The following is a 27,898-nucleotide window of genomic DNA, read 5'->3' as shown; positions in this document are numbered from 1 at the left end:
CCTCCAGGAAATGGTACATACATACTATTTTTTAAAAAGATATTTTCACTTGCTTCAAATTTCAGAAGATACAAAATTATATGTTGTATCTTCTGAAATCTTTCCATTTGTTTCCCAGTTACACAATTCCCCTCCTTGGGGTCAACTTATGTATCAGTTTCTTGTGTACCTTGCTAGAGGTACTTTGTATATTTAAAAGCTAAAGTGTATATATTTCCCCTCACCTTTTAAAATGTGAAAAAAATCACACTATTCCATATTTTTAAAAAAAATCACTTAAAAATGTATCTTAGAAGTTGTTTATATAAGTTGTACTTGTTTTTAAACACTTAGGGGACAGACGTCTGTGTGTGTATTGGGGGTGGGGGCAGAGAGGGAGAGAATACTCAGCTATCTATTATGTAGGCCTGTTCTAATTACTAATCCTAACTGTTAACTACTGGATATTCATTCATTTATTCAACAAATATTTATTGAAAGTCTAAAACAAGTCAGGCTTGGCCCTGGCAATACAGCAAAGAACAAAACAAGATAGTCACTTCTTTCACGTTCTAGGGAATACCAGGCTGGACATTCCATTTTGCCCCATCCCTTTCTGAGACCCAAAGTGCCCCTGACAGGGGTTGGGCGGGGGGAGGTTGACTGTCAGACTTTTGATTCTTGTCAATCAAGATCCCTTGGGTGCCGAGTGGGGTCTGGAATGACCGGGGCATCCATAGCTCCACACCCTTTCAGATGGGGGATGAAGGGGCGGCCCCAGACTGGGTTTGGATCCGCGGCAGGAGGGCGGGGAGTCCTCTGGCGTCTTTGGGGCATCCGTCCCGAGCGTGAGAATGGACACTCGCCTGTGTTCGTGTCTCTCCGGCGCGAGCAGCACACAGGGAACTCAGAGATGACCTCCTTAACTATCCTACTTAGCACAGATGGGAAACCGACGCCCGAGGAGGCGAAGGCTGTGACTGATGCCCACCTCAGTCTTGGGGCGAGTCGGGGGCGCGGATTGGGTCCACTCAGCGAGTCCAACAGCTGGGCTGACGGGAATCATTAAGAAACTACACACTTCTTGGTATCTACTAGAAACTACAGTAAGAAGGCCTCGGTCCCTCTTGAGCGGGTGGCGGGAGCTGAGAACCGGGAGGGCGGCGCGGGCCCCAGCCCTTTAAATTCGCAGCCGCGCGGGAACTACAGCCCAACAGCCACAGGCGGGTGGGGTGGGCAAACGCAAGCCCCCGCCGGCCAACGACCGCCCCTAGCCCTCCCCGTCACCGAAACCTCTCCAATCAGCAACCCTCTTGTCGCTTGCCCCTGCCCGTCACCCCCACTGGTCGCCAACCTCGACTACCCGCGCAGAGGGACAGCAGGGGCGGGGCTCCCGGAGGGTGTGTCTGGGTGAGTGCCGACGTCGCGCGCTCCCCTGGAGTTTCGAACGCTGTTGGCTCCTCTGGAAGAAAAAAAAAATACAAGAGCGGCGGCCAATAGCATGGCAGAAAGGACCCGCGCGCAGGTCCGGCTCCGCCCCGGTCTGGCTAGAAAGAAGTCCAGGCCCGGCCATTGGCTCGCGCGTCCTGTCACTCGCCGCTGCGGCCAGCGGGCAGGGGCCTTGCGGTGATTGGTTCCGCCCAGGCGCGAAATGTAACGCGGGAAAAACAGGAGTAGGGACCCCGGCGGCAGGTTGTTATTTTCGGGGGCTCGGCGCCTCGCGTCCAGCTTCCCTGTCATCGCAAAGGCAAGCCGCCCGCTGCTTCCTGCAGCTGCAGCCTGCGTTGGAGAGTATAAACAGCGGAGAGCGGGTTTGACCCAAGGGTTGGGGGTCCAGCCCTGACCGTCTGGTCCGGCCGAGCCGTTCTGTTCCTTCACCGGCCGCAGCGCAGGAGAGTTCCAGGAAACGTCCGCCTGCCATGAGCCGGCGGGACTAAGAGCCGGCAAGACTGAGAGCCAGCAACTCGGAGCAGCGCCGGCGAGCGGAGCAAGGACCAGACCCGGGCTCGGGGAGTGCGGCCCACGGCCGCCGGAGCTGCGGATCCGGGCCAGGCAATGATCCGGGGTGTGGAGGCGCAGATGGCGGACAACGCCCCTCAGCCGCCGCCCGTCATCTTCTGCCAGGATTCCCCGAAGCGGGTGCTGGTGTCGGTCATCAGGACGACCCCGATCAAGCCCACATGCGGCGGCGGAGGGGAGCCAGAGCCGCCGCCTCCGCTCATCCCCACCAGCCCTGGCTTCAGCGACTTCATGGTGTACCCGTGGCGCTGGGGCGAGAACGCGCACAACGTGACGCTCAGCCCCGGAGCCTCCGGGGGCGCAGCCTCGGCTGCCTTGCCTGCGGCCGCCGCCACCGCCGAGCACCTGGGGCTTCGCGGACGGGGCGCGCCGCCGCCCACCGTCTCGGCCGCCGCCGCCTCGGGAGGTGAAGACGAGGAGGAGGCGAGCAGCCCGGACAGCGGCCACCTCAAGGTAAGTGGCGCGGGCGGGCGGGGCGCGGGGCAGTCGAGGCCCGTTAACGGCGCTGCGGGGCCGGCAGCGCCCGCGGACTCGGCGGGCGGGGCGGGGCCGAGTTAAAACCGCGAGGTCTCTTTGGCTGCGGTGGGGGCGGGCGGTGGCGGCTGACAGGACGCTGACGTCACTGCCGCGCGCCAAAAATCTGGCCCCCGCACTCGGGGGCGGGACTGGACTTCAGTCATGTGACTTCGGCAGGGGTTTGGGGAGGCCCAGCGGAACGGAAGCCACTGGCCAGCAGGTGCAGTGGGCGGGAACGCGGCCTGGGGGTCACGGACCGGAATGGTCAGCCGGCTTTGTCAGCCGTTCGGCTCACCGCTGAGTCCTCTCTGGAGGGAGAGGGCGGGAGGGGGCCGCAGGCCTTCAACTGTTCCTCTGGGTGCAGGAAGGGAGGGGTTGCGCCGTTTCTGCTTCATCACTGCAGACACCACGACCCTGCTAAAGATGCCTTGCGGAGACGGCCGAAGAACAAGAAGGGACTTAGGGGAATCTTACCCAGCGGGTACAACTGGGCTCCCAGTTGTACTAAGTAAGCGTACAACTTTGCTAAGTTATGAGAGCACAGAGTGGAATCGGACGCTGTTGTCACCGACTTCAAATTGCTTGGAGACGCAGTCTGTTTTAGAACCGGGAAGGATTCAAACCTACAATTTACGGATCAGGCAATTGATACTTAGAGGTATTGGTGAAGGGAGCTCCCCAAGGTACACAGCTAGGTAGCAGGAATGCTGATAGGATAGACGCGTTTTTGTGGCTCCAAGTTCTGAAGCAGGGCTTCCATGGTGGCTCAGTGGTAAAGAATCGGCCTGCTAAGGCAGGAGACGCGAGTTCCATCCCTGGGTGAGGAAGAATTTCCCTGGAGAAGGAAATGGCAACCCACTCCGGTATTGTTGCCTGGGAAATCCCATGAACAGCGGAACCTGGGTGGTTCAGTCCATGGGGTCATAGTAGAGTCGGACACGAGTTAGCTACTAAACAATAACAGAGAAGTATTTGTGTGAGTATTGCTGATACAAGTCCAGCATTCAAGTTCTATTAGTTAAGTGGCTATATAAGGTAAGCAGTTTGTTAAAGATAAATCACCTTGTGGATAAGTGCATCTATATTGGCAAATACTGTATAAATTGAAACAAGTTGGTCATCATTTTACACACAGTAGCAAAGATACTGAAACTCTGTTGAGCCCTGAGGAAATTGGTACAGTTTGTTACTAATTGCATTGTTATTAAAGAACTGTAATTATACAGCTATATGTCTTGACACACTTCAACTCTTAAAGCTATACTTGAGTAAAAATTTGAAAGAAGTAGTAGAAATATTTATATTAGTGCTGAATTTGTGAAGTGAGCAATCACAGTGTGCTGTCTCTAAATAGGCTTTAATAAGCTGGCTGGGTAGCCTAGGTATTTTTCCATATTAATACATTTACATGTTTACCACTTGAAAAAACGTATAGTAGGTTATATAGTTGAGCAACATAAAGACATGTATGCATAATTTACTTGTAGACGATTTTGCATCTATTATTTTATTCTTGATTATAACTGAATCTAATTTTGGATTATCCAAGGAGGTTAATGTTATCATAGATAAATGAAATTCTGTAGGTATGGGGTTTTTTTGTTGTTTGTTTGGTTTGGATTTTTGGCCCCAAACAGTCTATCTTCACATAAATCTTTAAAAAAAAGTTCTTAATAATGCATGAGTTTGAATTTTATTTTTACTTTGTCTATTTATCAGAGGTAAAATATAGTACAAGTTAATGAAAAACATGTAAAAAGCTTTTTATACATGTTACTTTTTTCCCTCCTCACAGTCCTTCATACTATAACTGTTTCATAAATTGTTAGACAAGTTGATCCTTTTATCAGTGAAGAATCCAAATACAGCTCCAAAAAATTCATTCATTTAGCATCTCCATCCTGATGGGGGAAGGTCTGGAATATACTTTGCTTTAAGGCAGTTACCTAGTTTGATTTATGATCAGTACATTCTTTAGTTTTAGTCTAATTCTTTTGTTTTGCTTTTCTAAAGTACTCATAGTTCTTTTATCTCCACATGCATGAGTGAATCATAGTGGTTGAATCTGCTCACATTTTGGGAAGATGGAAAACAAGTCTGAGATATAGTTGGTGCCAATAGCATGCTTTCCTCTGGCCCCCTCCCCCCGTCCCCTTCTCTCAGTATTTGGGTAAGAGGCAATAACTGCTATGGGTTTGAGAACATTTGTGTTCATTCACTGTTTGTTACCACTGCTGGGAAGGGAGGCTTCAGCGTCTCAGTCCTTGCTTTTTTGTTTGTTGCTGCCCAATTTTTGCCTCCCCTGCCTGTGGGGAAAATATCCATCTTCTGCCAGCTTATTTTGGCCCCTCATCACAAGATTGTTTAGCACTATTGGGATACAGTTATATATTACCACTGTCTCTCCCCAGGTTGTAGAATTCTGGGACGGAAGGGAGCAGGTCTAATATTCCTCTGGCAAAGGATATTCCAAGCCCCCATAGCTTGTGCCCTTTACTCAGATTGCATTCATGAAGTTATTTTTCCACTGTGGGACCTGTGTAGTTTGAATTCTCTGCACATCCTCAGATTTACCCTTCAAGACCTGCCAGCTGCCTATCCTGTTTCACCTTTCTATCACAGATCATTTTAAACGTCTAAACTGTACTTAGCCTTGTAGTAGCCAGTAGTTTTGATCACCACCATATTTAAACATAACATCGTATTAACATGTTTCATCAACACAGTAGCCACTATTTATTATTCATTGCCTTGCAGAGCAAACCACCAGACTTTGTGTTGATTGTTTTGAATTTTTTAATCAATTTACCTTGTTTATCTGATGAAAAGAATTAGAGAAGTCCCCAAAGTTAATATCATATGATAAGCAGCAGAACTGATTGGAACCTTTTAAAGCTCTTACTCTTAATCCCTACATGATACTGCTTCTGTGAGTTGACTTTAGAGTTTTTTGTTTTTTTTCCTTTAATATTAAGATTCAAGTAGGAAATTTCCTGGTAGTCCAGTGGTTAGGACTCTTCTTCCACTGTAGGAGGCATGGGTTTGATCCCTGGTCAACTCCTGGTGGGGGAACTAAGATCCTGTATGCTGGGTGGCTTGTCCAAAAAAGGAAAAGGAAAAATGGACTTTCTTGGTGGTCCAGTGGTTAAGAACCCGCCTGCCAATGCAGGAAACATGGGTTCAATCCCTAGTCCAGGAAGATTTCACATGCAGCAGGGAAACTAAGCCCATGCACCACAACACTGAAGCCTACATACTCCAGAACAGCCTGTGCTCTGCAACAAGAGAAACCAGTGTGATAAGAAGCCCATGCACCATGACTAGAAGCAGCCCCTTCTTACTGCACCTAGAGAAAGCCAGCATGTAGCAATGAACACCCAGTGCACCCCCCAAAAAAGAAGATGCAAGTAGACTTATATAGTACACTATTCAAAATGATATCTCAATTGAAGTGCTTTATGAGACTACATGCAATCAGTCAGTTCAGTTCAGTTCAGTTCAGTCGCTCAGTCGTATCCGACTCTTTGCAAACCCATGAGTCGCAGCACGCCAGGCCTCCCTGTCCATCACCAACTCCCGGAGTTTACCCAAACTCGTGTCCATCAAGTTGGTGATGCCATCCAGCCATCTCATCCTCTGTCGTCCCCTTCTCCTCCTGCCCCCAATCCCTCCCAGCATCAGGATCTTTTCCAATGAGTCAGCTCTTCGCATGAGTTGGCCAAAGTATTGGAGTTTCAGCTTCAGCATCACTCCTTCCAATGAACACCCAGGACTGATCTCCTTTAGGATGGACTGGTTGGATCTCCTTGCAGTCCAAGGGACTCTCAAGAGTCTTCTCCAACACCACAGTTCAAAAGCATCAATTCTTCGGCGCTCAGCTTTCTTCACAGCCCAACTCTCACATCCATACATGACCACTGGAAAAACCATAGCCTTGACTAGGCCGACCTTTGTTGGCAAAGTAATATCTCTGCTTTTGAATATGCTATCTAGGTTGGTCATAACTTTCCTTCCAAGGAGTAAGCGTCTTTGAATTTCATGACTGCAGTCACCATCTGCAGTGATTTTGGAGCCCCAAAAAATAAAGTCAGCCACTGTTTCCCCATCTATTTCCCATGAAGTGATGGGACCAGATGCCATGATCTTAAGTTTTCTGAATGTTGAGCTTTAAGCCAACTTTTTCACTCTCCTCTTTCACTCTCATCAAGAGGCTCTTTAGTTCCTCTTCACTTCCTGCCATAAGGGTGGTGTCATCTGCATATCTGAGATTATTGATATTTCTCCTGGCAATCTTGATTCCAGCTTGTGCTTCTTCTAGCCCAGCGTTTCTCAGGATGTACTCTGCATATAAGTTAAATAAGCAGGGTGACAATATACAGCCTTGATGTACTCCTTTTCCTATTTGGAACCAGTCTGTTGTTCCATGTCCAGTTCTAACTGTTGCTTCCTGACCTGCATACAGATTTCTCAAGAGGCAGGTCAGGTGGTCTGGTATTCCCATCTCTTTCAAAATTTTCCACAATAGATAGATACAAATTAAGACTTGTAAAGTTGTGAAGATAAGTCAAAGTAACAGATGGCATTAGGAAGCAGATATGTGAGCCACAGGAAATTTGGATCAAATCTGAATTGGAAAAGGGAAATAAGATCTGTTTACATTTTCTCATAAAAACAAGAAGGTATACACCTCTTCCACTGAAAACTGTTTTTCTTTTCCTTCCAGGTTGTTTGTGTATTTTATTCAAATTTTGCTTTGTAAAAAATGTGTCAAGAACTTTTAGTGTTTTTAGTAATCATGCAAACATCAAGTTTGAATATAACTTTTTCTAAAGCCTAGGGAAATGTGTACATTATTCTAAGTGTCTTGAGAAATAACTCAAACTTTATTAAATAACTTTTTAAAGTTATTGATGTTTGAAAATAAAACATTTATCGTGACATATTTTAGAGAACATTTTAAAATCACTACCTTCTGGTGGTATTGGGATTGTTTTAAAAATTAAAATTGCTGAGATATGCAAACATTTTTAGCAATACCTTCTGGTGGTATTGGGATTGTTTTAAAAATTAAAATTGCTGAGATATGCAAACATTTTTAGCAATATATTTATTTTACTTCTTTCTAGTAGCTTATTTTGCAGCAGTTGCCACATAATAGCACTAAGATACGGAGAAGGCAATGGCACCCCACTCCAGTACTCTTGCCTGGAAAATCCCATGGACAGAGGAGCCTGGTAGGCTGCAGTCCATGGGGTCACTAGGAGTCGGATGTGCTTGAGCAACTTCACTTTAACTTTTCACTTTCATGAGTTGGAGAAGGAAATGGCAACCCACTCCAGTGTTCTTGCCTGGAGAATCCCAGGGATGGGGGAGCCTGGTGGGCTGCCGTCTACGGGGTCGCCAGAGTCAGACACAACTGTAGCGACTTAGCAGCAGCAGCAGCAGTGGCAGCAATAAGATATGTTAGAGTTTCTAATTATTTATTATTATTATTATTTTTGCAGATCATCAAGTAGTCTTGACAAGGTTTGTCTCTTAAATTACAAGTATACTTAGTCACTGATGAGTTAACACTTTGTTATTGTCAAAATGTACATGGAAACATGCTTTTGTTTTTAATTGCTAAGGCTGAAATGAAAAGTTTTCTTAGAGTGACATTTTTGTATATATGGTTAAAAGATGCTCTTTTTTCATTTATTTAGGGTATCAGATGATTACTTGCCTTGCTTAATTTTCTTAGCTAAAAGAATACATTTAGTGAAGCTTTACCTGCATATCACTGAGATGTTGGATTATGTTGCATTTTTCAGCTCTATTTCTCATTTGGAAAATGAACATGTGGTTTGTAGCTGAGACAAGATCTTAGAGTTACTGGGAAGCAACCAAACAGTTAACTTAAACAAAAAATGTTCCCCCACTGTAATTTTTTTTTAACCAAAAACAGAAAATAATAATGGGTAATCTTAAAATTTTGATATTAAATAGTTTACTTATTTGATACTAAATCAGTTATTTCAAATTGTAATACAGTGAATAGTATGTTTTATGTATTTAAAAAACAGTAGGGAAATGATCCTTTTTGCTGTGGCGGAGCTGAATCACTAAAGTTTTTAATTAACCTTATTTCATGTTCCATTTCTTTCTTAACAGAACCAATCACCTGTGATTTTTATGGATCATAGATGGTTTGTTTATTTTGCATTTAAAACAATATTTAAAACAATTATTCATGATACCATGAAGTGAAGTGAAGGTTGCTCAGTCATGTCCGAGTCTTTGAGACCCCATGGACTATAGTCCATGGAACTCTCCAAGCCAGAATACTGGAGTGGGTAGCCATTCCCTTCTCCAAGGGATCTTCCCAACCCAGGGATCAAACCCAGGTCTCCCACATTGCAGGCAGATTCTTTACCAGCTGAGCTATCAGGGAAGCCCCATGATACCATAACCAGCAACAATTTATACAGTTATTGTGGAGAATGGGTGAGATTTTTATCCCATCAACAAACATATATTAACAACGTACCTGAGTCAGTTAGCTTAGGCTAAACCATGCTGCAGAATACAACCTCAAAATCTCAATCTCAACCTATGCAAATCTTGTATTATGCATCCTGTGAGGGTGCTCTTTATCCTGTCATTCTGGGACCTAGAAGGGAATGTTCCCTACCTGGGACATGTGAGTCTTAAGGTGGAGCAGGAAGAGAGATGGTAGAACCTTGTGATGGCTTGTAAACCTTTTGCTCAGAGGTCACACATGTAATTTCCACTCATGTTTTATTGGTCAAAGCAAAGCCATATGGCCAAGTTGGCCTCCATGGGGCTGACAGGAGGGAGGGGCAGTGAATATTTTAACATTGTTAATAATCTGCCACAGTGCTTTCTTACATTCTTTTTTTCTTTTTTCACTTTTGTGGCAAAAAAGAAAAAACAAAAAATTTACCAACTTAACCATTTTAAAGTACTAACTATATGAACATTGTCATAATAGAACTCCAGAACTTTTTTATCTTGTGAAACTGAAACTATACCCATCTAGCTCCCATTTTCTCCATTCTGGATCCTGACAACCACCATTCTGCTTCTGTTTTAAGAGTTTTGAAATTCTTTAGATACCTCATGTAAGTGGAATCATGTAGTATTTATCTTTTTGTGATTTATTTCACTTGGAATAATGTCCTTAATGTTCATCCATGTTGTAGCATATGACAGACTTGCCTTTTTTAAGGCTGAATAATAAGAAAATATCACATTTCCTTTGTCCATTCATTTGTCAGTGGACATTTAGGTTGCTTCCATCTCTAAGCTGTTGGCAAAATAGGTTTTAATATCTATGAATATTTAGACATGATTTATCCTATAAGATACTCATCCATATTGAGATTATGCTTTTCTTTCAAGGTGAACATTGACTGAAGGGAATCTTGCTTATTATCAAGGTTTCAGGCGATGTTTTTAAGCTTTAGGAAGACTTTAGGTTTTTATATGGAAAGCAGTAAAGACATCTTCAGTTTGGATGTAGGTGTTATTTTTTATATATAACTTGTATGTGTAAAAATGTAACTTACCTGGGAAGAAACCTTTTTTTTTTTTTTCAAGTAAATGCTTATAGTTGATTAGTTTTAGATACCTAGAAATCTTAAGACAGTACAAGGAGTTCCCATAAAGCATGTACCCAGTCTCCTCTGTTGCCATTATCTTACATCATTTTGATACATGTTGTGCTCAATATATTTTTATTTTGCTACACAAAATAAAAATTTGCTACACAGGTCTCATTTGTGGCATGTGCCATCTAATTCCCCAACCAGGGATCAAATCTGGGCCCCCTGCATTGGGAGTGCAGAATCTCAGCCACTGTACCCCTAGGGAAGTCCCACATTCACTGTAATTAATGAACCAAATTGATACATTATTAACTAAAGGCCATAGTATGTTCTGAGCTCTTTAGTTTTTTTTTTTTTTTAATTGAGCTGACATTTACATAGCATAAAATTGACCATCTTAAATTGTAATTCACTAACATTTAGTAGTTCACAAGGTTGTGAAACTACCACCTATATCAAGCTTCAAAACATTTTCATCACCCCCAAAGAAAGTTGCTTATTCATTATTTAGCCACTCGCTTTTCCCCTCTATAGGCAGTCTCTGAAAAACACCAACTGTTTTCTGTCTGGACATCTTATAACATAGATCATACAATATGTGGCCTTCTGTGTCTGACTTCTTTTATTTAGTATACTGTTTTCTGAGGGTCATCCACCATGTAGCATGTATGACTGTTTCTATGACTGAATAACATTCCATTGTATGTGTATATGTACATATATATATATGATACTGTATCACACTGTCAATCTCTTTCACAATGGCTAAACCACTTTACAGTCCCACCAGCAGAAGTTTCCAGTTTCTCCACATTCATGTCAAAAATCACCTTATTTCCTACTTATGTTCCTGGTGGTTTTTTTTTTTTTTTTTTTAATATAATTGAGTTGGTGTGAAATAGTATTTCACTGTGTTTTTTTTTTTAAATTATTTTTTTTCTCTTCAGGCTTTACTGAAGTATAATTAACCTGAACTGTGGTTTTGATTTGTATTTCCATGACCTTGCTGGCAATATGTATCAATATAACTGCTTTGGAGAAATGTCTCTTCAAGTCCTTTGCCCCTTTTTTATTTGAGTTTTCTTTTTGTTGTGTTGCAAAAGTTCTTTATATATTCTAGATACTGAAACCTATCAGATAAATGATTTGCAACTTATCATATCCCATTCTCTAGGTTGTCTTTTCACTTTCTTGATAATGTCTTTTGACGTGCAAATGTTTTTAATTTCAAGTCCAGTTTGTGTATTCTTCTGTTTCTTATGCTGTTGGTGCCACATCTAAGAATCCACTGTCAAATCTGAGGTCATGAATATTTATCCCTTTTCATTTTTTTAAAAAGAGTTTTAAAGTTTCAGCTTTCACATTTTGGTGTGATGCGTTTTGAGTTAATTTTTGATATATTGTGTGAGGTACGATTTCATTCTTTTGCAGGAAGAAATCCAGTTATCTAAGAACTGTTGAAGAGCTGTTCTTTCCCTATTGAGTGTTCTTGGCACCCTTGTTGAAAATCAGTTGGCCGTAGAATAAGGGTTTATTTCTTGACTCTCTATTTCATTTCATTGGCCTATGTCTATCCTTACACCAGTACCACACTGTCTTAATTTCCATTGCTTTGCAATAGGTTTTGTAAGTGTGAGTCCTCCTGCTTTGTTCTTTTAAAATATTGTTTTGCCTACTTAGAACCTCTTGCAGTTCCATGAGTAGAGGATTGCTTTTTCCATTTCTGCAAAGACCTTTGGGATTTTAATACGGATTGCATTGAACCTGTGTATATGATCTCTTTGACCCATTGGCTATTTCAGAGTGTTTAATTACCACATATTTTATGTGTTTTCCAGTTTCTTTCAGTTACCGGTTTATAGTTTCATTCCATGTGTGTCAGAGAAGATGCTTTGGATGATTTCAATCTTTTAAAATTTACTGATACTTGCTTTGGGCCCAACATATGGTCTGTCTTGGGAAATGCTCCATGTGCACTTGAGAAAAATGGGTATTTCTCTGTTTTTGTGTGAAATGTTCTGCACATGTCTGTTAGGTGTAGTTGGTTCATAGTGTTGTTCAAGTCTTCTTTGTCTTTGTTGACCTGTCTAGTTGTCCTATTCATTAATTGAAAGTGAAAATCTCCAGCTTTTTTGAATTATCTCATTCTATTTTCAGTTCTGCCAGTTTTTGCTTCATATATCTTTGGAGCTCTGTTGTTAGGTATGCATGTGTTTATAATTGTTCTCTTTTTCATCCTTTCACTTTTAACCTTTTTATGTTTTTGGCTCTAAGGTGAGTTTCTTGTCGATAGCATATAGTTGGTTCATTAAAAAAAAAAAAATCCATTCTGCCAATCTGTGCTTTTTATTTGTAGAATTTAATCAATTTACATTTAAAGTGATTACTTATGAGGAAGAACTACTCCCCTTTTGTTTTCTATATGTCTTATACCTATTGTGTTTATGAATTCCTCCATTACTGCCTCCTTTTGTGATTGAGTTTTTTGTAGTTTATCGTTTTCTTTCCTTTCTTGTTTCCTTTTCTGGTATTCTTTTCCTTCCTTTCTTCTTTTTAGTGATGACCTTGGGAATTTTGCTTAACTTCTTAAAAATGTGAAAAAAATCTATTTTGAATTAATATCACCTTAGTTCCAATAGTATACAAAAGTTCTGCTCCCATATATTTCTGTTTCTCTCCATTTTTGTTATTGTTGTCACAATTACACCTTATATTGTGTTCCCACTAACAAAGATTTACTATTTTTTAATACACTTGGCATTTGCCTTTTATATAGGACAGAAGAGAGACGTTATAAGCCCAAAGTACAATACTTCTAGCTTAGGTAGTTACCTTGTGTTGTTTATTTCTTTGTATGGCTTTGAGTAATTGTCTAGTGTCTTTTCATTTTTGCCTAAAGAATTAACTCCCTTCAGATTTATTGTAGGGCAGATCTGCTAGCAATGAACTCTTCGCGTTTATCTTGGAATGCTTAATGTCTTCATTTTTTAACAATAGTTTTGTTGAATATAAGATTATTGTTTGATTTTTTTCCCTCCCAGCACTTTAAACATATCCCACTGATTTCTACAATTTCTCCTGAGAAATCAGCTGTTAATCCTATTTAGAATTTGTAGGCATGATAAAAACTGCTTCCAGAGTCTTTGTCTTTTGATTGTTTGATTATGTCTCCCTTTGCATCTCTCTTTGTGTTTATTATAGAAGTTGATTGACCTTCTTGGGGGTTTAGACTTGTGTCTTATCAACTCTGGGAAGTTTGCAGCCATTATATCTTTAAATATTCTTTCTGCCCTATTTCCTCTTGCCTCTGGATCTCTGATTGTGTGTGTGTGTTGATAAGCTTAATGCTAAGGTGTCCCCCTAAATTTGTGTGTTGAGATCCTGACCCCCAAAATGATGGTGTTAGGAGATGGGGCCTTTGGGAGGTGGTTAGGTCATGGAGGTGGAGCCCTCATAAACAGAATTAAAGCCGTTATGAAAGAAGCCCTGGAGAGCTCTCCTGCCCGCTTCTGCCACGTGAGGACACAGCAAGAAGGCACTGGCTGTGAACCAGGAAGTAGTCGTTCACCTGACCATGCCGGCACCTTAACCTTGGACTTTACAACCACAAGAACTGTGAGAAATAAATTTCTGTTGTTTATAAGTTTCCCAGTGTGTAGTATTTTGTTTTAGCAGCCCAAATGGGCCCATAAGACACTTGATGTCTTACTGGTGCCTTAGGCCCTGTTCATTCTTTGTCTGTTCCTCAAACTGGATTAAAAATAGTTGACCTATATTTGAATTTGCTGGTTCTTTCCTCCTGCCAGTTCAAATCTGCCATTAAGACTCTGGAGTGAATTTTTTTTTTCTTCTTCATTTCGGTTATTGTATTTTTTAGTTCTAGAATTTCTATATTTTAAACATCATTTGTTTCTTTATTGGCATTCTCTGTTGAAACAGAGTTCTCCTGGTTTTCTTTTGTTCTTTGTCCATGGTTTCTATTACCTCTTTCCACATATTTAAGACAGTTTATTTAACTTCTTTGACTAGTAAGCCCAAGGTCTGCTTCCTCGTAGGAAAAATTAACTCTTATGCATGGGTCGTATTTTTTTTTCTTTGCATGCTTTGTGATATATTGTTGAAAACTGGGTGTTTTGAGTATTATGAAGGAGTAGCTCTGGAAATCAAATTCTCTCTCCTCAGAGTTTGTTTTAATTGTGTACTGTGGTTTGTAGTTGTTTGGTGACTTTTCTAAACTATTTTTGTGAACTCTTTGTTGCATTTGTTCTCTGAAGTCTGTTTTCTTTAGCTTGAGATCAGCTCATATTTTGAGATTTTCTTGAGTGCTTGGAACCAAACAGAGGGCAGGGTTGGGCGGGGGGCGGGGGGGTGGTGGAGAAAGAAAAACAAAGTAAAAAAGTAAAAGCATTTAACTTTGCAGAATGGTTCTGTGCTGTAGCTCTCCTTATATACTTAGCCAGACTGTTTACAGTTCTGTTTTAACCTTCATTTCTTGCTTGTGCTGAGCCTAAAAATCAGTCAGAAGTGAAAGCTTTGATTCTTCTCAGATCTTTTCTGAGTATGATTCCTGTGCTGGGCAAGTATGTGGCTTTCTAAATTCCTTCCTTTAGGATATGTGGGCACTTTTCAATGCCCTAACTTCCCGAAGAAATTCTCTCCCCAACTTGTCCTCCCAGGCTTTTGGTGTGTCTGTGTGCCTTTGTTGAAATCTTTTTCCCCAGGTGGCAGTAAGTTGTTATTGGCCTTACAAGGTTTTGGAGGGATGCCCTCCATGTAGCCACTTTTCTGCCCAGAGAGAGTTCTAAGTTAGTCAGAGCTTCAGGTAGCCTCCAGGCTGGGGAAAACAGGCAAACACAATTCTTTCAGAATATAAAGTCTTCTCTCTTGAACCAGGGACTGGGATCCTACACTGAGAATGAAGGGATCCTACACTGAGAATGAAGACAACTATCTTCAAAGACCACTGTGAGGAGAGGGTGGGGCAAGGAGTTGTTAAGTGTGCTACACAACTTTCCTGCAGTTTTACATTGCCAGTTTCTTGAGTTATTGTTGGCTGAGTTGCTGTAAATTTCTGATTATTTTATGGAGTTGTGACAAAGCTGATTTTGGCAGTTTTTGCTTGATTTTTCAGTGATTTGTGGGGGTTGAGACCTTGAAACTACCTACTCTGCCATTTCACTGATGTCACTGAAGAAAGGTGTTAAATGGTTATTTACAGGCACACCTTTGAGATTCTGTGGGTTTAGTCCTAGACTGCTGCAGTAAAGCCAATACTGCAATAAAGCAAGTCACGCAACTTTTTTGGTTTCTTAGTGAATAAAAAGTTATGTTTATACTATAGTTTCTTTAGTGTGCAATAGCATTATGTCTTAAAAAAAAATGTTGTTCAGTTGCTAAGTCATGTCTGACTCTTTGCAACTCCATGGACTGCAGCACTCCAGGCCTCCCTGTCCTTCAGTATCTCCCAGAGTTTTTTCAGACTCATGTCCATTGAGTCAATGACAACAATGACAATCCAACCATCTCATCTTCTGTTCCCCCACTTCTCCTCCTGCCTTCAGTCTTTCCCAGCATCAGGGTCTTTTCCAAGGAATCTGCTCTTTGCAGCAAATGGGCAAAGTACTGGAGCTTCAGCTCCAGCATCAGTCCTTCCAATGAGTATTTAGGGTTGATTTTCTTTAGAATTGACTGGTTTGATCCTTGCTGTCCAAAAAAACACTTCGGTGCTTCGCTGGTGGTCCAGTGGTTAAGAATCCACCTGCCAATTCAGGGGACATGGGTTTGATCCATGGTCCAGGAGGATACCACATGCTGTGGGGCAACTGAGCCTGTGTGCCACAACTACTGAGCCTGTGCTTTAGAGCCCAGGAACTGCAACAAGAGAAATTACCACAATGAGAAGCCCACACACTGCAACTAGAAAGTAACCCCTGCTTGCCACAACTACAGAAAGCCGGCACACAGCAATGAAGACCCAGAGCAGCCAAAAAAAAAAAAATTTATTTCTAAAAAATGCTAACTACCATCTGACTACACAGAGTTGCTACAAATCCTTCAATTGTAATAAATGCAGTGTCTGCAAAGTGCTTTTCATTCCAATCCCAAAGAAAGGCAATGCCAAAGAATGCTCAAACTACCGCACAATATGGCAACCCACTCCAGTGTTCTTGCCTGGAGAATCCCAGGGACGGGGGAGCCTTGTGGGCTGCTGTCTTTGGGGTCGCACAGAGTCGGACACGACTGAAGCGACTTAGCAGCAGCAGCACACGCTACTAAAGTAATGCTCAAAATTCTCCAAGCCAAGCTTCAGCAATATGTGAACCGTGAACTTCCAGGTGTTCAGGCTGGTTTTAGAAAAGGCAGAGGAACCAGAGATCAAATTGCCAACATCCGCTGGATCATCGAAAAAGCAAGAGAGTTCCAGAAAAACATCTATTTCTGTTTTATTGACTATGGCAAAGCTTTTGACTGTGTGGATCACAATAAACTGTGGAAAATTCTGAAAGAGATGGGAATACCAGACCACCTGACCTGCCTCTTGAGAAATTTGTATGCAGGTCAGGAAGCAACAGTTAGAACTGGACGTGGAACAACAGACTGGTTCCAAATAGGAAAAGGAGTACGTCAAGGCTGTATATTGTCACCCTGCTTATTTAACTAAGAAGCACAAGCTGGAATCAAGATTGCCGGGAGAAATATCAATAAGCTCAGATATGCAGATGACACCACCCTTATGGCAGGAAGTGAAGAACTACAGAGCCTCTTGATGAGAGTGAAAGAGGAGAGTGAAAAAGTTGGCTTAAAGCTCAACATTCAGAAAACTAAGATCATGGCATCTGGTCCCATCACTTCATGGGAAATAGATGGGGAAACAGTGGCTGACTTTATTTTTCTGGGCTCCAAAATCACTGCAGATGGTGATTGCAGCCATGAAATTAAAACACGCTTAGTCCTTGGAAGGAAAGTTATGACCAACCTAGACAGCATATTAAAAAGCAGAGACATTACTTTGTCAACAAAGGTCTGTCTAGTCAAGGCTGTGGTTTTTCCAGTAGTCATGAATGGATGTGAGAGTTGGACTATAAAGAAAGCTGAGCACCAAAGAATTGATGTTTTTGAACTGTGGTGTTGGAGAAGACTCTTGAGAGTCCCTTGGACTGCAAGGAGATCCAACCAGTCCATCCTAAAGGAGATCAGTCCTGGGTGTTCATTGGAAGGACTGATGCTGAAGCTGAAACTCCAATACTTTGGCCACCTGATTCGAAGAGTTGACTCATTGGAAAAGACCCTGATGCTGGGAGGGATTGGGGGCAGGAGGAGAAGGGGACGACAGAGGATGAGATGGCTGGGTGGCATCACCGACTTGATGGACACGAGTTTGGGTAGACTCCAGGAGTTGGTGATGGACAGGGAGGCCTGGTGTGCTGCGATTCATGGGGTTGCAAAGAGTCAGACATGACTGAGCGACTGAATTGAACTGACACAAAGTATGCCTGAATTATGATACTATATTTTAATGAGTGGAGTGAAATAAATTATATTAATGTTTTACAAATTGTTAACAGGATGGAATCCGACGTGGTAGACCCAGAGCAGATACTGTACGGGATTTAATAAATGAAGGAGAGCATTCGTCCAGCAGAATCCGTTGTAACATCTGTAATAGGGTGTTTCCACGGGAGAAATCACTCCAGGCTCACAAAAGGACTCATACAGGTAAGTTGAGCAAATTTTAGCGAATGCCAAAAGTGACACTTAAATGAAAGCTGATTTGATGTTTAGGCCTATAAATTAATTTTTTAGTTGCCTCACATTTCCTTATTGTAAGATTTTAAAAGCAGGCACCATATAGTCAGGTTCTCTTTTGGTGAGGAGGGATAGTTCTGAACATTGATACCATGTGATTTCTAAAGTTGTCATGGTAATTAGTGTAGCTGTCACAGGAGTATTATTACTAAATATGGTTCTATCCTATCTATCCAAATTTTACTTGATATGCCTTTAAGTTGTCTGTTTGACTGTTAAAACTGATTTGTAAGTCAAATCCTAAATCACTAATAGTCAAATTTTTAATAGAATGTCTAGAGTCCTCAGTGCCATCAGGATATTTGAATCTAAGGTGAAGTAATTTTTCAGAAATAAATGTATTGTAGGTAGTTATCCCAAGACTATCATATATCTTTATTTGTGTGAAGAAGTCATACTTGCATTTAAAATACCATACAGAGAAGAAAAAGATAATATAAAGAGGGTCTTGTTCTTGCCACAGAGAAAGTGGGTCCCTGAAGGAGCCATATATTTCTAATAATGACATCAAAAAATTTACAGATGAGGAAACTGAGGCACGAAAGCACCCAATTACCCCTGACTTATAACTTCTCATACTCTTTAGTCTAGAAGTATACTGCCAATACAGTAACGTATGTGGCCCTTGAGCACTTGAACTGTGGCTCGTCCAGATTGAGATGAGCAGTATGCATAAAATACACTTAGTATGAAAAAAAGAGTAAACAATGTCCTTAATAATTTTTGATAATGATTACAAATTGAAATGATTAAATTTTAGATGTATTGAGTTAAATAAAGTGTATAGTTAAGTTCATTTTACCTGTTTTTTATTACTTTGTGAACGTGGCCATTAGAAGTGGTTCTCATTCTATTTCTCTTGGTCTGTTCAGTTCGGTTCAGTTCAGTCACTCAGTCGTGTCTGACTCTTTGAGACCCCATGAATCGCAGCACGCCAGGCCTCCCTATCCATCACCAACTCCCAGAGTTCACTCAGACTCAGGTCCATCGAGTCATTGATGCCATCCAGCCATCTCATCCTCTGTCTTCCCTTCTCCTCCTGCCCCCAATCTCTCCCAGCATCAGTCTTTTCCAGTGAGTCAACTTTTCACATGAGGTGGCCATAGAATTTGTGTTTTTAACCTGTAGTCCCTTGTTTGTTCCACTATGTTTATGGTTATCACCTGTTTCTTTTTTCTTTTAGTTTTTGAAAAGATAAAGTTCAATGACATGCTAGAATATAGGTGTTCTTAGCTAAATTTCTGAAAAGGGGTAAAGTTTTAATTTTGAATCATTATAAACTAAGGTGGCCAAGAGGTTTTGAATTCAGGTACCATTCAGTAAAACTATTATTTCATGCATATCTGACTCTGAGAATTTTTTTCAATCAACTTAGCCTGAAATATGGAGAAGGAAATGGCAACCCACTTCAATATTTTTGCCTGGAGAATCCCAGGGACATAGGAGCCTGGTGGGCTGCTGTCTATGGGGTCACACAGAGTCGGACACGACTGAAGTGACTTAGCAGCAGCAGCAGCCTGAAATAACCCCAAATAAGCGGTTCACAGCTATAGAGTACATGTTGCCAGTGTGGAATCAGTTGCCACGATTCAAGATGACGTGGCATAATAAAAAGGTGCTTGAGTCCAGTACTGATCTACCACTGATCCATTGTGTGCCACCCAATACTTCTACACCTATTACACTGTGTGCCAGGGACCTGAGCCCAAGATATCCATGCTATAGTTAAGTTCTAATGGTATATGCTTTCAGAGAGTAGAAAAACTTTTCTCTTACTCTAGTCTATGTTTATTAACTTGTGTCCAACTGTTACATTCATTTAGTACATTTCTAAATAAAAAATTTAGGGAAGACTCATTACTGTTCTTTGAGTCATATTGGAAGAATCAATGTATAATTGTTGACCAAAGAATGTTTATTCAGGAAGTAAGTTTAATTATGATTGAACAACAACCTTTTTGAGCACTTTGTTTAGCCTGACACTATGCCGTGTACAGAAATTGAAATTGAGTACAAGGTGCTATTCGTCTTTGTATAAGGAGAGTTCATGATACAGAAACAATATAGGATACTAAGTTAGTGGAAGGATATGTTGCTGAATTATTTGGAGGTGGGGGCGGTGGGGGTAGAAGTAGTTTCACTGGGAGCCTACTGGATTGGGAAGATTTGAATGGGCAGAAAAGACAGGGATTTCAAGGAGTAGAAGGTAGGGAACTGCCTCATGGCTGGAATGAATCTCCAGGAGGGAAGTTAAGATAAACCCTGCTCCCGAACCCAGTAGCTACAGTGCAGGTATTAGAGGGCCATTTAAAAGTCAGCAGACCGTTTTTGCTTGTTTGAGGAGAATAGTAGGGTTTGGGGTGGTTTTAGAGAGTTGTTGGATGGAAAAAGCAAGTGCTCTGTGTCATCTACTCCAAAAGTGGTACACAGAGGCAGAGACTAGCCACCAGCCAGGCTTCCTTCTAGGTGGGGGGTGACCAGTCTGACCAGAGGAGGGTGGCAGTGGAGACATTTTAAATAATCAGCAAGAGCTAGCGACTTAGACTGCAGGGAGAAATATGGGATAAGCTGAAGATGATAACTGCGAAGATTGTGAACCTCGGTACCTAAAAGCTCAAGGGCTAAAGAAAACATTGTGCTTCCAGAGTGATTAGCTGCTTCATATTATCCAAGTGTGCCCTTAGCACTTCCATTTGCAGCTCTGTAGAGGCTGTAGCATGTTTTATTGTTGTTTGCAGTCATGACTTATGTAAAGGTTGATTCTCTCGCCCCGCCTCTTCCCCCTCCCCACCTTATTGTCTCATAAATATAACATCTGTTTACTTAGGTGAGAGACCTTATCTGTGTGACTATCCAGACTGTGGAAAAGCCTTTGTTCAAAGTGGACAGCTCAAAACCCATCAGCGTCTTCACACCGGAGAAAAACCTTTTGTTTGTTCAGAAAACGGTATGGTGTTAGAAGTTGTTAGAAGTTAAGTTTATGGAATAACCGTTTGTGAGTTAAAGGTTAAAATATCTTTTGCTTGAATTTTTAGTAAGTGAAATTTTTGATAGAGATTTTATCAAACCTCTTAAGTTAATATTTCCTTGCTAATATGTGATCCAGGCTCAATTGCTGGGAAATGATTGATTTTTAAGCAAAGTATTCTTTTTAGGTGAAAATCTTTATAAAGGGCAATTAAAAATCTATAACCAATTGCAGGCAGTAGAAAACTATTCAAGTAAATACAGCCTTTAGCATAGGTGTTAAACTTTTTAACTGTTAAACTGAAGGAAGCACATTATTGTCTAAATTTTCAGGAGGGGCAGGGGTGGGGAGGATTTTACCAGCTCAACATTGCTACTGTTGGTTATTTCTTAACACTTTTCTTAAGTGTTTACTTACTGTTTTACCAGTTTCTTAATCTGTTTTTCTTATGTACATTTTTACACAGTTATATTTGAAATTCAATACAGTTTTGTTCTGTTGCTCCGTGGTTTTCTTGATTAATATCAGTTGTTACAAATGTAGCACATATACATAACGATTGCCTCAGTGTTAGATATTGAATATTTAATTTGCTTTTAAAATTTGCTTGTTATCAACAAACCCGAGAGGCCTGTTTTCCTATTTAAAGCTTTATTTACCTTTTGGGATTTTTTTATGACAGATGCCAAGAACGAAATTCCTGGGTCAGAGATTTTTGAATATTTTTATGACTTGTGCTAATAAATTACTTTCCCCTGGGGTTTAATGCATTTACATTGCAATGACCAGGAAGTGAAAGAACCGCCTTCACCTTCCTCTCAGTGGCATTGATAATACCAGCTTAAGGTTATTTTTTTTTCTCAAGTTACAGAATGATAAATCTCATCATCTTATTTTATTTTTTTTGGATACCAGTGAAACTGAACGCTTTCCATGTCTGCTGGATATCCAGATTCTGATGAAGTGTGTTTCCCTCTGTGTTTTGAAGGCTGCCTAAGCAGATTCACCCATGCAAACCGCCACTGTCCGAAGCACCCTTATGCCAGGCTGAAGCGCGAGGAGCCCACAGATGCTCTCAGTAAGCCCCAGGCTGTGGATAACCAGGCTGCCGCTGAGTGGTTGGCAAAGTAAGGCTCTCCCTGCAGTCTACAGTGGAACACTGCCCAGTGTGCGGGTTAAAGCTGGGGACTTACACAGTTCTATCAGTTTAAGTTGCTTTTGTACACGTTTTTTAAAAATAACTTGAAATGGCACTTTATTTCTTTAAAGCACAGAATTGTCAGGAGTTTTATTTGGATCTGTGTGCGATAGAAGACTACTGTATGATATTAGTCTGAGTGCCCAGACCACAATGTATTTAAAAGCAAGGGTTTACCCCATTTGAAAATAATGCTTTTTATGTGTTGCATTTCATTTGTCATTAGTACAATCCGTCTTCATTTTCTTTATATTGAATTTAGTGATGTATTGATTATTAGAGAGAGAGAGACTAGAGGTTCTTCTAAAGTAAAATTTCCCAAAGCATCCAGTTTCTTTTTTTTTAATGGCAACAAAGGGACCAGTATAAAAACATTCCTGTAAGGATATTTTGATTTAAGGAGTCCTCACACACCAGCAGCAGCTGATTGTGCCATTCCCTAGCTTCACTAGTCTCCTCTGCACTGAGGATAAACTCTAGAATCCCTAATTATGTTCTGTGGTTCTGCCTTCCTCTAGAACACAACTGTCTCCAGCCACTTGGGTTCCTTGTCTCTCTACAGCGCTGTTCCCATAGTTTCTAGCCCTTTGTGCTCACTTCTTTCTTCATTTAGCCACTCTGTTCATTCTTCATTTCTTACTCAGATTAAACATCACTTCAGGAAGTTCTTCCCTAACCTACCCAGTAACCCTCAAAACAAATAAGGTTAAATCCACTTAACAGATGATTTTATAACACATTGTATTTTCTATCTCAAAACCTCCATCACACATTTATTTATTCAATGACTATCTTCCCTGCAGGATCATAAGCTCCACAAAGGCAGGGATTGGGTTTGTCTCAAGTATTGCACCATTTTCTTCCTCCCTCTTCCTCCTTGCTGGCCTCCACTGCCCCATTAAATCTAATTTTGCCCAAGCCAGAAACTAACTAGTTATCTTTGTCTTTACCTTATTTTTCTCCCATCTACTCAGTGACAAACCTATGGATTCTACTTCCTTTACAACTCTCAGATTCAGCCACTTAAGTCTTCTCAATCTGTACTTCATGCTGCTGCCAGAGCAGTCTTTCTAAAATGCTAGTATGGTTCTCAGTATGAAGTCTAAACCCTTTATTATAGCATTCAAAGCCCTTACCTAGTTCTTGCTGATCTTGCTGACTTGTATTTTGCTGTTTTCCTTTTCTAGTTGTCCTTGAAGTCATATTGAACTTCTTGCATTTCTCTTTTTATATTTCTTAGTATTTCCAAGTTTTCTAGTTTGAGTAGTCTGGGTTTCCTGAAATCTGGTAGTTGTAATTTTTTTTTTTGTATGTAATTTTAAAAACAGCTTTATTGAGGCATAATTGTCAAACAATAAATTGTACACATTTAAAGCACATAATTTGATGTGCTTTGACATATGTAGATATATGTGAAACCATCACCAAAATCAAGATAGTGAGCATACCCATCACTTCCACAAGCCTCCTCATGTCCCTTCGTAATCCACTGATGTAAGCCTGCATCTCCCTGCCACTGTCAGCCCCCCAAAACACTCATCTGCTTTCTCTCTGTACAGTTCGTTCACATTTTCTAGAGTTTTCTACAAATGGAATTGCCCACTATGTACTTGGTTGGCTTCTTTCAACCAGCATAAATTATTTTGAGAGTCATGGTGTTGTTGAGTGTATAAGTTCATTCCTTTTTATAGCTGTGCAGTAATCTGTTGGATGGCCATAACTCCAATTATTTATTCATTCACCTCTTGATGGGCCTTTATGTTGGTTTTGGCTATTACAAATAAAGCTGCTATGAACATGAATGGACATTTTTGTAGGTAATGGTACTGTGATTTAAATATGCCTTTCTTTGGTTTTCAAAAACGGTGGAATATTTGCATTTTCTCTTGTGAGTTATCAGTTGACCATGCAATAGAATAATGATGGTGCTCTTAAATTCTTGAATAAGCTCTATGTGTTACCCTTATTAATCCATTTGTGCTCTTTTTGGTGGGTTTAAACTTTCTCATAATTTGCTGTATCAGAAGCCAACATCCCTCTGTGGAAAGGATAAATAGACTTCTATGATTATTCTATTTCTATATTTTACTCTAGTCTATTTCACATGTGATCTTGAAATCAGTTTAATGATGAAAACACATGACTCCAGAGCTGAGTCTGAGCTGCTATTTGTTGACTGTGGAATTCTAAGCAAGTCCTTCAGCTTCCTGAACTTGAGTTTTCCCCTCTGTTATGGAATCACAGCAGATGGTGACTGCAGCCATGAAATTAAAAGACGCTTACTTCTTGAAAGGAAAGTTATGTCCAACCTAGATAGCATATTGAAAAGCAGAGACATTACTTTGCCAACAAAGGTCCGTCTAGTCAAGGCTATGGTTTTTCCAGTGGTCATGTATGGATGTGAGAGTTGGACTATAAAGAAAGCTGAGCACCGAAGAATTGATGCTTTTGAACTGTGGTGTTGGAGAAGACTCTTGAGAGTCCCTTGGACTGCAAGGAGATCCAACCAGTCCATTCTAAAGGAGATCGGTCCTGGGTGTTCTTTGGAAGGACTGATGCTAAAGCTGAAACTCCAGTACTTTGGCCATCTCATGTGAAAAATTGACTCATTGGAAAAGACCCTGATGCTGGGAGGGATTGGGGGCAGGAGGAGAAGGGGACGACAGAGGATGAGATGGCTGGATGTCATCACTGACTTGATGGACGTGAGTCTGAGTGAACTCTGGGAGTTGGTGATGGACAGGGAAGCCTGGCGTGCTGCGATTCATGGGGTTGCAAAGAGTCAGACACGACTGAGCGACTGAACTGAACTGATGGAAACATGTGGAGAAGGAAATGGCAACCCACTCCAGTGTTTTTGCCTGGAGAATCCCAGGGACAGAGGAGCCTAGTGGGCTGCCATCTATCGGGTCACACAAAGTTGGACACGACTGACACGACTTAGCAGCAGCAGCAGCAGCAGCATAGAAACATGTAACATATTCACTTTGTAACTTTATAAACTGAAACACACAAAATAATACTGTAGTAAAGACCCCCTCCACTCCCTTTTTTTTTTTTTAGAAAAGTGAACATTGGAGAGTCTTATCTATGCGTGTAAGTAATGCGGATGCATTTCATTACAGGTACTGGGAAACACGAGAGCAGCGCACTCCCACCTTGAAAGGAAAGCTGGTTCAGAAGGCTGACCAGGAGCAGCAGGACCCGCTGGAGTATCTCCAGTCTGACGAGGAAGACGACGAGAAGAGTGGTGCGCAGCGGCGGCTCCAGGAGCAGCGGGAGCGCCTGCACGGAGCCCTCGCTCTCATCGAGCTTGCCAACCTGACGGGAGCACCGCTTCGCCAGTAGCCCGAACACTGACTCTTCCACTGTACAAAAGTACTGCCCAGCATACTTAAAAAGTAGATCCTTGGGCATAAGCTAAGCACCTTATTTGCTTATCATAGGCTGCTATTCTGTAGAAATGTATGAAGAATGTCATTGCCCCAGAATATGGGGTGAGAGAGAATTGCACTTTTTTATATGGTAAAAGATTTGTTGTAAAGTTTAAAATATTTTGTAAATATGGGACTTCTAGTACAGGGTAGAAAACTACGTATTGTGGGAGGCTAGATTTTGCAAGTTTAATGCATTCATTGGAAGCAGTTCTCACAGAAAGCACTTTCTGAATAAGACACTTGTATGGGGGAAAAAAAAAAAGCATGGTACATGTAGCCAAAGAAGGTTTAAATAGATTATTTATAAGATCATTTTTAACAATGTATATTAGTATGTTTAATAATACTGTAAACACTGAAGCAAGCAGAAAGTATAAGATGTGAGTAAGGTATGTATTTTAAAATTGCAAAATAGTGTGCCTAATAAGACTAGAGATGGAAAACTGACTTTCAGAAGACTTTCTAACTTTGGGACTTTGGAAGAAAACAGATATTTGAAGATCTTGGTAAGATGAACAGTAGTTAAAAATTTTCAAAATTGTATTGAAATCAGTCTTATTCTCTCTTTCTGAGGTTTTACAACTCACTATGATGTTTAGGTTTGAAAGCACTTGTCATTCCTAGCTTGTTAACTTGGGAACTTTTGCACATTTCATGTTTCTCATTTGCTGAAATCGAATGATTAATCTTGCAAAGTCTAGGTAACTTGGTAATCGGTATTTTAAAAATGTATTATGGGCCCTGTAATGAGATTTGGCACTTGGATTTTTATTAATAAAAGGGACATCTACAGGGTTGTTTTGTAGTGAACCGTTTTAGATCTTTTGTTAGCAAACACTAAATTTAAATGTACTGCTTGTTTAGAATTATTAGCAAATGGAAGCCTCCTATTTATATTTTCAGTGCATAAAGCCACCTTCTTGCTTTACTTCAGAATAACATGCCAAGCTATTTTGTGTTCACTAAATTTAGCTATCAGTTAAACACTGCAGAAAATATTAGCTACTCAAATAAGTAGGCTTCCGGAATAGTTTTAACTGCAAGTGTGTTAACTTGTGTGGTGGTTTTAAATAATTTTTTCCAAAATAGATGAAATTTTTAAACACCACTTTATGTACTGAAGCATGAATAGAAAAATGAAGAGCAGAGTAGTTCACCTCCTTTATGTAGGCATAAACTTCCATCATTTTACCTTGTTTTAAGCAGAAACTAAATAACATGCATAGCATGGTAATTTTATAGATTGCTTAATTGGAATAAACATCACAATAAGAGAAATAAGGGCTCGTCAGTGCCTTTTTTTCTTTTTTTTGTATTGAAGTAGTAGCCTACAGATGTAGTTTAAACATCTAAAATGTAGGCTTCTTTATCTCAAAATCCCAATGTGTTGCAGTACACAGATAGTTTAAAACATATAGCCATGGGGAAGGGGATGTATGTAAATGTACTGAAATGAGGCAAAAGTGTGAAAGATAATAGTAACAAATAATGTGTATGATGAGGACATACTTTAAAAATGTAATTCCTCTGTACAGTAAATTACAAATCTTAAGGGATTTTTTTTTTTTTTGTAATAAGAGAATTTATATTTGTAATGGTCTAAGAATTTTTTTTTTGTAATCTGGTATATAGAATTTTAACTTGGAGCACTTATGAGCACAGACTATAGCATCTGAATTTTCTTGGTTTAGGTTTCAACATTTTTCTCTAGAATTTTTCCTCTCAAATATGACTTAAATGAACTATAAAAAGCTTCATTGGTTTTGGGAAATTTAATGAACTTACCTAAAGAAGGAAATGCAGTAGGAATTTAAAAAATACAAATATTTGCCTGTTCACACATAATAAAATTTAAGGCCTTCAAAAGTAAGAGTTTTTGTTTGTTTCTCCTGTCAGCTTTTGTCAATTATAATAGTTATATTCACAAACATTTTTTATTTGTATAATTGGAAGTTTTAAGAAATTATTACAATTATTTACTATAGAAATATTTAAAATGTTCCTTTTTTGATATAAGCTATATATTTGGAAAAATACATTGGCATCTAAAATTTGAGGTGTGTTAAAAATGTGGTTTACATTCAAATTTTTGAAGTGTTTTATGCTTCATATGGCTAAGTTGTAGTTTGGCAGAGTTAACAGCATAAGAATAAACATGCTGTAATTTTAAAAGTTGCTTTGAATAAAAACTTACTTTAATTTACAGTTTAAAGTACATGCTCATTCTTAAACCCTTTATAATTTGTTTTCCTTTTAAAAATACAATAACCATGATATAAAAATTTAAAGATGGAAAGAAATATCACGTAACCATACATTCTCCTGTTATTATTATTTTTGGTGCATTTTATATTTCATTCCAGTCTCA

General features: G+C 40.4%; 1 protein-coding gene across 2 annotated transcripts; it reads left to right on the top strand.

Annotated features, from left to right (window-relative positions):
- Positions 1–1,627: 1,627 nt before the first annotated feature.
- Positions 1,628–27,742, top strand: ZNF367 (zinc finger protein 367). 2 transcript variants are annotated; one of them, XM_027550253.1, is made up of 5 exons: positions 1,628–2,451; positions 17,687–17,837; positions 20,755–20,874; positions 21,884–22,022; positions 25,219–27,742. In XM_027550253.1, the coding sequence occupies exons 1-5, from the start codon at positions 2,035–2,037 to the stop codon at positions 25,439–25,441; spliced, it is 1,050 nt and encodes a 349-aa protein (XP_027406054.1). In that variant the 5' UTR covers positions 1,628–2,034; the 3' UTR covers positions 25,442–27,742. The 2 variants fall into 2 exon arrangements, with proteins under 2 accessions (XP_027406054.1, XP_027406055.1); XM_027550254.1 differs by lacking the exon at positions 1,628–2,451 and adding an exon at positions 12,673–13,736.
- Positions 27,743–27,898: the final 156 nt, after the last annotated feature.

The sequence above is a fragment of the Bos indicus x Bos taurus genome, chromosome 8 (genome assembly GCF_003369695.1).
Source record: "Bos indicus x Bos taurus breed Angus x Brahman F1 hybrid chromosome 8, Bos_hybrid_MaternalHap_v2.0, whole genome shotgun sequence".
Lineage (NCBI taxonomy): Eukaryota > Metazoa > Chordata > Mammalia > Artiodactyla > Bovidae > Bos > Bos indicus x Bos taurus.
Note: the sequence above shows the minus strand (reverse complement) of the source record. Positions and strands in the feature narration are given on the sequence as shown.